Raw genomic sequence first — 12,053 nt, 5'->3', positions numbered from 1 at the left:
CCACCTCCTCTCGACACCCGAACAAAATTATTCTTTTACAGAGCGAGAGTGCCTGGCGCTTGTCTGGGCTATTACGAAATTCCGCCCTTATTTGTTTGGCCGCCATTTTACTGTGATAACAGACCATCATGCCTTGTGCTGGCTTTCCTCTCTCAAAGATCCTACTGGCCGTTTGGGGCGCTGGGCGCTACGATTACAAGAATACAACTTTTTTGTCGTCTACAAGTCCGGCCGGCTTCACCAAGATGCAGACTGTCACGTCATCCCGTCGACTCCCCTAGTCCTACAGACTCTGACGATGATGCATGTGTCTTGTCTGTCTCCGCCTTTGCCAACATTGCCAAGGAACAGCACTTAGATCCTTCTCTGCATTCCATTATCCTCCATCTTACCTCCGACTGCCCTGACCCATCTCTCGCCTTATTTGTGCTCCATGAGAACACCCTATACCAACGTAATATGCGACCAGATGGCACAGACCTTTTGCTCGTCGTTCCCCAACACCTGCGTTCCACCATCCTTGAACAGTTCCATGATGCTCCCACGACTGGCCACTTGGGTGTCTCTCGCACATACGGCAGCCTGCGCCGACGTTTCTACTGGCCGGGGCTCTACCGCTCTGTCCAGCAGTACATTGCCGCATGTGAACTGTGTCAGCTTCGGAAGAAGCCCACAATTTTGCCTTCAGGTCATATGCAGCCGATACCGATACCAACTGACCCGTTTTCCCGTATAGGCGTTGACCTCCTTGGCCCCTTTCCAGTTTCCACCTCGGGGAACAAATGGATCGCCGTCGCCACCAATTACGCTACTCTGTACGCTATTACCCGAGCCATCCCGACCAGCTGCGCCACAGACGTCGCTGACTTCCTTCTAGAAAACGTAATTCTTCATCATGGTGCTCCTCGTGAACTACTAACTGACCGTGGCCGCTGTTTCCTGTCGCGAGTGGTTGACGAACTTCTTTGTTCGTGCTCCGTCCGCCACAAATTCACCACCGCATATCATCCCTAGACCAATGGCCTCTCGGAACGTCTAAAACGTACCCTCACAGACATGCTGGCCATGTATCTGTCTGACGACCATCGAGATTGGGACGTTCATCTCCCCTTTGTCACATTCGCCTACAATTCATCTGTTCATTCTACCGCTGGATACTCCCCATTTTATTTATTATTTAGCGGACACCCGTTACTACCCTTCGACACCTCTCTACCCGCGGCAGACGCCACCAGTACTTACACCAGTGATGCCGTCACCCGCGCTCATGATGCCCGCCGGATAGCTCATGCCAGGCTCTCTGCATCCCAAGATTCCCAAAAGATCCGGTACGACAGCCGCCACCGTGATGTCCACTACACTCCTGGATCTCTCGTTTTGCTGTGGCTCCCGTGCCGTCGAGTGGGCTTGTGTGAAAAACTTATGCCCCGTTACACTGGCCCTTACCGTGTTTTGCGCCCCGTGACCGACGTCACCTACGAAGTTGAATCTGTGGTTCCGAAGTCCCCGTTCACAGCTCCAACCTCCGAAATAGTGCATGTGTCCCGTCTCAAGCCCTATTATCAACGTTCTATTTCGCTAACATAGACCGCACCGGGACTGTGCTTTTCCCGCGGGGGGGGTAGTGTTACTTAGCTGTACTCGCTGTTCGTGATGTGGGGGCTTAGAGGGGGACGGTCTTCCTCCCCGCTCACACTCCGCAGGTACAACGTTCTCGCTAGCGACCCACGGAGGGGAACAAGGGGGACAAAGGACGGGGACGACACATCGTTAATACTCTAATGCTATTTATTGCACTTGCAAATAATACAGAGCATGCCGGCTAGCTATACAGTCGTGCCCCGTTAATATGGACGACCCGAATTATGGACAGTTTCTCTGGGGATGAAACCTTTTCAATGTATTTATGCCTCGTTAATATGGAAACTCGCTGTCCGGACAATGGACAGGGGAAGAATACACGCACCCCACTTGGGCCCATGTATTTTTGTCTCGTTAATATGGACAGTGCTTGAAAAAAAAGCAGAGCAGTCCGAACGCAAGTTAAAGAAGGACGCGCCGCCCGCAAACCTACGCGATAGCCGATACGGCCGGATGCCTGAACGAGTCCTGTGGGGTTGCAAAGAAGCAAAGCGGGCGTGTCGCCGTTCTAAGGGAGGGGGAGCGCAAGAGCGGAGAAGAACGTACACAGCAAACCGAGGGTCAGCGTAAGAAAGACCCCGAAAGAGGGGAAAAAGGAGATTTCTGGGTTCAGCGGAAGTGCCACCGCAGTCGGGAAAACAGCAAAATGCGGTTGCAATAAATTCTGCTGAACGTGAACAGAGAGGCCGGTAAAAGCGTAAGAAAGAAATGACAGGAAGAAAGACAAGTGCCTACAGTGGTGGTGGGAACTGAAGTTTTCTTTCCCAAAGCGCAATGTGTGTTCCATGAAGCCGTTAACGCTTTTCGGTGAGAGTTAAGACACACTCGCAAAGTAGAGCGACAAAAGAAAGGCGACGTACGAACACGCAACCGGGACCGGGTGTCCCGTCTCCTGGACGCGCTTCCCTCTCATGCTCCTGGTTTTCGTCCCTGTTGCGCGCTGAACTGCTAAACTATGCACACTAGGCGGTCCGTATGTCGGCTTCGCTTTGAATCAACGATGCGGCCTTGACAAGGTCCGAGCTCTTCGTAGTCGGCTAGCCGTCGTTCTAAACTATACTTCAGCTTGCAGTGTTTGTTTTATGGGAACACATAAAAACGGCGCCAAGATGGGATGTTCGATAACCCTCTGCATAGCAGCTTGCCAACTTGACTCCCTTGCTTCCTTACAGAAACAGTACAAGGCAAAAAAGAAAGAATCAGAAGAACGAAAAGGCAAAGAGGTTAACTAGGCAAAAAAGTGCACAGCACCAGGAGCCTGTAACCCTCAACTTGAGTCTGGCTTTTGGCATGGCGGGAGTTAAACGCAAAAGAATAGAGCTGAACGCAGGCGCGAAGAAATCTGTGAATATAAGCGGCAAAAGCCATCTCAGTCAATCCAAGCTGCGAGGGACTAGTATTGACAGCTCAGCTGTTTCCTCGCCTCAAGAGAATCTCAAGCAGCTACTTAGCTCAGTGAAGAGGCCATTTTGGAAGTGGCGCAGTGAGTAGAGAATCAGACGCTGATTCATCGGCCAGTGAGGAGTTCGTGCTCGAAAGTTCGACCAACACAAAGCCCAACATCACGGGTGTCATGGTAAGCGAGTCGCTTCAGACTGCACTACAATTTTTCGAAGACAGCAATGGCAAGGATAATGCACTCAAAATTGCCGGTGTTCTGCGAAATGTTGAGTCCAGTGAGCACCGTTAGTACAAAAGCAGTCGTTAATTACAAATAAAATCCTTTTTGTTTTTATTCATGACTCGTTATTATGGATGACTCGCTTTATGGACAGTTTTGGTCGGAAACCAAAGTATACATATTAACGAGGCACGACTTACATCAACAAGGTTTTCCTTGGAAGGGCAAGGCTACGTAAGAACTTTTGACTCACCGGCTGGGGAATGGGGGTGCGACTTCGGCGGCGGACATTTGCACACGCCGTGAATATGGCGCCCGGGATCTCCCGTGCGCGCCGCATTCTTCGGACAAAGCCATACCACGGCGTTTGCCGCGGGAGGCGGCGAGAGCGTGCGGTATTTACCGGTCGCTTCGCCGTTGGGAACCAGAAGATGGACGGTCATGCACGACGGGTCCTCCCGTGTGCGCAGCGTACTCCGTGCCCGCTATCCCCCGGCATTTGCCGGGAGAGGCGGCGGGATACGACTGCTCTCGTTGCCGGCTGGATCCAGAAGCTCCCTCTCGTCTTCTCGCGGGAACCCGCGTAGACGTCTTGGTGGCGCACCCATCGCTGGTCTCCTTCCCCCAAGGGGAGGTATTTACCTCCTCTTCCAGCCGGTGCTGCCACGAAGCTCGTTGGGGTGGTGGTGGTCGGTCGCGGCGAAGGGGGAGGAGACTGGTTTTCCACAGTGATGAGGATGAAGAAGTGCAACAGACTCGGAGAAGACGACGACGCTGAGTGTTGTGAAATCGGTGCCCTCATTAACGTTAGTTGTGCGGACAGCTTTGGGACTGTAAATCTTCCACGTAACAATATTATTACCTTGAGGCCCAAGTAAGGGGTATATTAGGTAAGGGATGTAGCATTACATTTTGGAAACACTTCTAGTACTAGTGCAGTGGCAGTCAGTTGCATAGCTGGTATAGACGTTATCTTGATGACTGGGTCATGTTATCATGTCCACTTTCAACCATGCTTCGAATCTGTTGGAGTTTGGTTGACACCTGTGGCATGTGAAATGCGAGCATGTTGTATATAGGCATAAATTTAGTTGATTTCTAAGTGAAATAGGGTACCCATGACCATGGGTACCCATACCCATATAACCATACCCATACCATACCCATACCCATGAGAAACAGCATTATAAAAAAGTCTGGGTCCACAGAGCTAATATGGCTGTCTTCGAAAGTAATGCCATGGTAATGGGGATACTACTTGAATCCCTGGCCTGGAGCACTATGTGCATCTTCAGGCTTGCAGTACCTGTGGCCGTTGAGGAAGCCTGATGTCTAGCAATGCCTGTTTCCTTGTAAAGAGGTCATCGGCATAAGAACGGCGAAAGAGGCGTGCCATCGAAATACAAGGTGTTGACGTGTAGGTGCACCAGTTGATGACGGGGACCAAGCTTTATTTTAAAATTGCACTGACAAGCTCTAACGTTCCTTTAGTAATTGGCTCGGTCGATTCCAATGTCGCGCAACATGTGGCATCTTGCTCACCATGCAGCAGTATGATTGGATGTTTATGGAGCTGACTGTTGTTGTGAAATCATCAAATCGAAATTATCTGGCTGCAAAATCTCGTGTTGTTCCCACACTGCAGACTCATTTAGAAAATTCAACACTGCTTTGATTAGTATATCCATGTACGATTACAAATCATGTTACCTGCATAAACTTCGATTAAAAAGAGAGTGGTGACATACCTAATCTAGCAGAGTTAAGGAAAACTCTCCCTCTTATAATATATGCTATTTAGAACCCTGGATGGCAACCAAATGCAGGACAAATTATGGGAACATAAATGTTAAGTATCTTATTAAGAAGTGTAGGCAATAGAAATTTAAGTAAAAAAACACCGACGTGTCATATCTGCAGTGTTATCAAAAGTATTGTGTGCTATGTCTGTGTTATGGCGTACTAAAGTTATGCATTTTTTATGATTTCTTTGTGCTGTGTTTTTTTCTCATCTAAAAATTCTTTGTGCTTAACTTGTGTAGTGGAATAACACTCGTATTTGAATACTGTGGGTTCATACTGGCTTAGCCGCATGCAACAGTACTTACCTGTGTGCCAGAGGTTCAGGGATTCCTCAAGCTGTTCTTAAAGCTTTTACTCGACTTCCTCGCAACATTTTATTGTTGCAGAATTAAATTTCAATTCAATTTCATTTTCACACTCTAATTTATTGCTCTGCGAAGCATACATTCCTCATTTGCTTTGCATTTTTTCACGGCACATCAGACTTGCACATTTTTTTTCTCCCTCCAGACAGGTCATCACTACTGCGCCTGTGTAGTCAATTTCTCAGTGTCTGGTTGACCGTTTCTGAGCAGCAGATTGTTTCAGAAGTTGGCACTGTCAAATGCGCATCAGCACTGTCGCTACCCTTAGGTCGAGTGATACTCCAGATAGCCCCCAGTCTGCAGTGGAGCTAGGTTGGGTGCTACAAGTAGTCAGCACCTGAACCTCTGTCTCCTGTGCAGGGCATGAAGATCAACTTTGGCACATGGCAGAGCGCCATGTATGGCCTGGCACATGCCTCGGAGTTGGTGGAGTTGCGGCGGCAGGCCCGTGAGAAGCTCTTCGCCAAGCCACAGCCACCACACCAAATGCGCCTGGCTCGCAGGTAAACAGTGACCACCTTCGTGCTGAACCAAGGTGTTCAATTGCGTCTCATGGGAAACCTGCACTTTGTGTGGCCAATGTCATCTGTGGAAACAACAGATCATGCCATAACCGCAGTTCTGCGCTTTCAGTGGCTGCCAAGTGGAACAGTGCAAGCCCAGTAGCCTTGCCAGTGGCAATATGGCATAATGCTAATGGCTCTAGCAAATATGGCTGAGCCTTCTTGAGAAGTGTCTCAAGCTCACCACCCACAACTTCGGCAAATATTCACATTGTGTGCGTAATGCTAGCATGCATCAGTGCAGTTTTCTTGGCATGTGGCCCTCTTGCAACCATTGCATTCAGTTGTTGCTACTAAACCCATGCAGCCAGGAGCAGCTGAGAGCAGGAGCCAAATGGCTTAACAAAGCAGAACTCCTTGTGTGCTGTAGTGTGTCTGCTCATCATAGTATCTTCGAGGGGATCACTGCATTGCTCTTAAATCAGTTTTTAGTAGTTCTAAAGGGAGAACCGGTGTGTTTTCAGAAATGCCCTTTTCTGGAGCGATGTCGCCCAGGGCTGGTGCCTGCCGTTCCTGGGTAGCGACCGGTCCGTGATGCTCCACAGCGAGATGTTCCGGCATCAGCTGCGTGACACCAAGCCGGTCAGTCGCTGGCGCTCACCCTGCACCCAGAGAATTGCTGTGTAGCAGGGGTCTGTGGTTGGCACTGCAGCCATCTGATTGAGCAGATCATAAAATGGTTTTGTAGGCAGCATTGTACATAGACTTTGAAATGAAGCCTTTATCTTGGGCAGGATTTCATCTATTTCACTACTCGTTCTTTTTCTTTCTTGCATTCGTTTTTTTCTATCTGTATCCCTGTTTCCAATTGAGTTGAAAGGCAGTTTCTGATGAATGCAGTGCAATTTTGAAGGAACACTGCTGTTCCAGGACCATATTTAATGTAATGTGCATGTGCTGTGCATGCCACTGCAATTTAAACGTTGCCACACATCATGCTACGAAGATTTGGAGCTCACTGATGAGCACAGGCTTGTACAATATCCAGTCTGGGCTTCTTTCAATACTCGAAAGTGATTAAAGGGTGCTGAACACTGCAACAGCAACCAAAATGCCAAAGCTTGTGAATTGTTCCTCAGTAAGCTCAAGGTTGATACGTTCTTGGCTCGTATGATTTTCCATTTTATATGCTCAAAATTGCGGGCAGTAGAGTTACGCCATTTTTCTCTCGCCAAATGCGTTCCCAGATGACACGAATTTCTGGTTACTGCTATCGATATTTCTACAAATTGTGGTCTTGCAATATGTTTTGCGATCAGCCAGACATACGCTCTGTGTGCAGATGAAGTTGTTTCTATTTTTCACTTTTTTAACAAATTGAAGGGAAGTAAAAGTTATTGTTAGGAGGCTAGTATGGGGGGGGGGGGATTTCACAACACATCTTTGAGAGTTGTCTCAGGCGAAGTCAGGGCTGCATTCATCTTCTACACCCAACAATGACATACCAGACCAAATTTGAGACCTCATCTGTCTGGCATTCCTGTGCCTCTGCCCATAGTGAATGAATTGTGAAGTCGTGAGTTAATGCTTAGAAACTTTTTTTTGTCTGAGGTCTCATCGGTTTCACCTTTGAACTTGGTCTGCTGAAAAGTAGCCTACAGCAGTAAGAGACATAAAACCAGCATGTCAGAGCACAAAAGTGGCTAGATTCTTGAGAGGGGCGGTTGATGGAATGGGCACGACACTCATCCTTGGAGGGCGGTTCTCCTGCGACTGCTGCAGGTGCAAGTGCAGACCTACCTGCGGGTGCCCGGCTTCTTCTCCGGTGTGGGGCTCATCTTTGTGGCGGCCATGTTTGGCCTGCTCAGCATGTTTGGCTTTGGCCGCTGGCTTCTCGAACGTGTGAGTACGACTCGCTGAGTCTTCGTGACATTATTTGATTCTACGCTGGGGGAGACAGAACTGTCCTGCAAATGACAGGTGACTGTGGACACGCCGCAGAGGCCGGAGTGGGTTGAACGACGGTGTCAGCATCAACCTTGGTCTCTAGCTGGCAGAGTGAAAGAGTACAATGGAGGATAAAATTATGGCAATAGCTAGGAGAGAGTAAGGAGAAAAGTGGAGGAAGGAGGATCTAGCAAAAACGTGAGGATGAAGGTGGAAGAGGAAGGTAGGACAGGGCTAGAATAGAGTGGTGTCAAGCTCTATGTGCGGGTCTTTGGCAGCTGTTGCAACAAGTGCCAAGCCCAGCAGACTTTCAGAGACGAGGGTGCCAAGCTGCTGCAGATTTCCCACTTAACTGAAGGGGAAGCCAAGTGCCTCTGATGTTCGGCACTTAGTGTTTTGTATGCTGTCTTCTGTGGGGTAGAAATACCTCAACTTCTCCATTCATATTTAATGTTATGGAGTATCCTAGTTTTCCTGTAAATGTTTTTTTTTGTTTTGTTTTCTTTTCAGGCAGCAAAGCAAAAGTTGTGAAGCTAGAATGCACTCTCTCTTCCTATGCAACAGAATAATCTCTGCTTCTAGTTGTTGGTTTTGTGATAACATTCATATTTAATGCATGTTACTACACAGCTGACAACTTCCGCAATTGGAAGTCTAGGAAAATAAATGTAGGTGATCAGTGGTCCTTCTCCTGCTGAGAGACTCACATTGTTGTCGTCATAACCAAATGATGATTGCCATGGGAACCACTCATAACATGGCTTTTGTAAAAGAAGGGGGGCATGGCAAGAGTGGAGGAATGTGTAACCAGAAGCATTCAGAGGGGCTTGCCATGGTAGCAGGAAGGAATTGCGAGCAGTGTAGCAATGCATAAGTATGTTTACGACGGAAACCACCTGCAAGATCGCTGTAAGTAAAAGGGAAGGATGTGGTAAGAGTGCAGATGTGTGACTAGAGCATGGTTAATGTAGACACATGGAAGTGTGTGGGAAGAGTGGATGAATTTGCAGTCACAGGATGGGTACCATGGAAGGAGTAGGGTATGGCGAGACAGCTAGTCTCCACCAGAGGGCAGCAGGCTATCAAGGGAACTACTGCATAATTAGTTGGACAGGGAGGGATACAGTGGAAGAATGAGGGTATGACGAGTGTGATGGATGAACAGCCAGAGTGCCGGTCCAAAAACAAGTGTGCATGGAAAGCTAAAAAAGGACTACTGTTTAACTGTGCAAATAATAATTTTTGTTAAATTCTCTGCCTCAGTATATCAGAAAATGAAAGTGCCTTAACTTCGGTTGCAGCATCTTGACTGTATGATGGTAACCATTCTGTGAATTTGAAAAAAAAATTTTGATATACATATTTGTTGCAATAAAACAGAAGGGAAAATCATTTGCATTTTTACACTTTGTGTTGCAAGTGGTACGTTGGACGTTACACTGTTGGCGAACCCACATTGCCAGCATTTGCATACAGCCACACTTCAGCCTTTGGGGTAAAAGTCTGGGCCTATCCTCTTTGAAGGCTTCAACAACATTGCGGTTTAATCTGTATGCCTCAACACTGGCTAGTCTGGAAGCCTGTGTCCGGGCTAATCTCATCGTTTCTTGCTGCTTGCAGTTCCCGGGCTTCTTCTCAGCAGGCATGGTGAAGCGAGGTGGACCCACCAGGGAGCAGGTTGGCACAGATTTGCCCCATTTGTTTTTGTCCTTTTTGGAAGAGCTGATGTGTTGATTTCTACTTACGTCGCAGATGAGATCAGTCACGCAATGCCGAATGGAAACAGGCCACCACTTACTACTAATACTATACTATAAGCTGTTACAAGCTCTTGGCATGTTCGGAGCCGCATTGGACTCTCTATACTGGGTGCTTGGTCGGAGAAATGGGAAGCTGTTCAGGCAGTGCAAGCTTTTTGCGGCTTCTTGAGTGACGGGGGTCTGAACCCGTGATTGTGATCCACATTTACCGTGCGTGTATATATTTTCATACCTTTTCTTGCCACATCATCGCCCATCAGGACCCTCTTTTCCCCTCACCCAGTATGGGTAGCAGGCCAGATGCTCAACTTTCCAGCGGACCTCTCTTCCTTCCCATGCAATGAACTCATCTATTATGCATTGGACTGGCCACCAGCTCAGCTGTCAGCTAATGAAATGCAAAACTCTGAGTGGTCTTAGATGTGTTTGATGCCATGTGGGTCTTGAATTTAAGCTTGAAAGCACATAGACTTAATGAGAGATGAAAGGCAAAAGGGTCACAAGGCGACACACATTAGACACCCGCATGGAGCATGCACAATAGATGCGAGTACCCGCTTTCATCTCCATGTACACACAATGGGTTTTATGTGACACTATGAGACAATTAGTTGCAACATAATTCATTTCACTCTTGCATCTCAACAACGGCACAATTCTTTATTAGAAATGGGAACAAGAAAAGTGATGGCAATAGATGCTGCATGGTCATCTGTCACCTGTCTTGTGCATGTGTCCCATTTCTTGGGCCGGTTTCTTAGATGTGAAACTGACGGCTGTGCAGTTCTATCTCAGTAACATGTTTAGCCCTGGCTCTTTGCTTCTCTGAAAATATTTTTGTTGCCGCCCCGCCGGGGTGGCGCAGTAGTTAGGGCACTTGACTACTGTTCCCAAGGATGCGGGATCGAATCCCGGCCTCGGCGGCCGCTTTTCAATGGAGGCAAAAAGCAAGGTGTCCGTGTGCTGTGCGATGTCAGTGCACGTTAAAGAACCCCAGGTGGTCGAAATCTCTAGGGCCCTCCATTACGGCTTCTCTCATAGCCTGAGTAGCTTTAGGACGTTAAACTCCACAAACCAAACCAAACCCACATTTTTGTCGGGTGCAGGCCCTGGGCTGCTCATTCACCATGACCATGCGCGGTCGCGGCTGGAAGGAGAAGCTGGCTGAGGCCACTGACCGCCACACTGGCAATATGGACCACTCCATGATCATCCGGCTGGATGGGCCAGGTACAGTGGGACATTGCTAGTTCAGAGCCTGTTGAACTACTAGCCGATCTTCATGTCGAGTTACCACCCCAGTAACTTGTGCAGCATGAAACAGGGAGATGGAGACATGCTTCCCAGGGAAAAGTGGAAATTTAGAGGCAGCCAGTGTTCAAATCTGAAGATTGTTTCTTGTGACTAGCATCCTTCAGTTGCTCTGGTGTAGATGTTGCATTGTTTGAGAATGTCACAAGCATAAATGTCAGAAGTAGCGCACATTCTCAATATTCACACAGAGTTCTGAATTTTGTAGAAACCTGCTCTCACTGTATGTATACAAACTTATTTAATCTGGATTGTTGCTTGTTGCTTAACATCTTCATTCAAATAAACATTTTGTGTTGGATATCTTTCCTCTGCACATATCAGAGGTTTGCCTTGAAAACAATTTGTGTTTCCGCAGTAAAATGCTTAGTTTCGGCCAGTTGTAGCCAAATAGAATGCAGAGTTAATGCTGTAAGCAAGCTGCTCATTGCTGTTTCCTGGCAGCCTGAGCAGACTCTTCCTTGCTGGCATGCAAAAGTACTATTTAACACTTCAGGATATACTTTAAGCTTTCTGCTGTAGTCAGGAGAATGCGTGCCTTTCTGTTTTTCCATGCCAACCAAGCATTTGGCTGGGTTGCAGCCTCGCAGCACCCACTGCTGTAGCAACCTGCACTTCTCTTTCTTGGTGTATCGCTTGCATTCTTTCAATTCACATTTTTCTTTTGTTGGCATTTGTATGTTCACAGGTGGTCCTGTCACCATCTCTGATTTGGTAACCTTAGTACCTGCTGTTGCATGGTGTAATTAATGTTTCCATATTTTTTGGAGGTGGTTGACTGGGAATGTGTTTCCATTTTCCATATTCAGATCCAGCGTATGTGACAACGGCCATATGCATGGTGCAAGTGGCCGTGGTGGTGCTGAAGGAGAAAGACAAGATGATCGCCAAGTGAGTTCTATTGCTGCTTGCAGACCGGGTTGCAGAAGTTTGAATTAGGCCAGGGTCTTATTTATTGGCTATCGTATGGCGTGTGGCATTTACAACCCAAAGAGAGTCTGTGTAGTAATGAATGGAATAAAATGCACACAAGCAATGCATATCAGTAGGTAGTGGTTTGCTAAAAAAAAAAAAAAAAAAAAAAAAAAAAGAGAAAGGGTGG

The 12,053-nt window shown here is 47.6% G+C and overlaps 1 protein-coding gene across 1 annotated transcript in view; it reads left to right on the top strand.

The window, feature by feature from the left end:
* LOC146177523 (saccharopine dehydrogenase-like oxidoreductase) overlaps window positions 1-12,053 on the top strand; it is a 76,530-nt gene that overhangs the window by 50,177 nt on the left and 14,300 nt on the right. Inside the window, exons 6-11 of the mRNA XM_084580494.1 lie at window positions 5,791-5,933; window positions 6,458-6,575; window positions 7,716-7,835; window positions 9,501-9,557; window positions 10,747-10,870; window positions 11,761-11,842. Coding sequence (XP_084436620.1) covers window positions 5,791-5,933; window positions 6,458-6,575; window positions 7,716-7,835; window positions 9,501-9,557; window positions 10,747-10,870; window positions 11,761-11,842 — 644 coding nt within the window. The remainder of the gene's footprint in view (window positions 1-5,790; window positions 5,934-6,457; window positions 6,576-7,715; window positions 7,836-9,500; window positions 9,558-10,746; window positions 10,871-11,760; window positions 11,843-12,053) is intronic.

This window comes from Amblyomma maculatum, chromosome 10 (genome assembly GCF_055883805.1).
Source record: "Amblyomma maculatum isolate TAMU_Amacu chromosome 10, ASM5588380v1, whole genome shotgun sequence".
NCBI classification, from domain to species: Eukaryota; Metazoa; Arthropoda; class Arachnida; order Ixodida; family Ixodidae; genus Amblyomma; species Amblyomma maculatum.
This window is presented reverse-complemented; position numbering and strand designations above follow the sequence as displayed.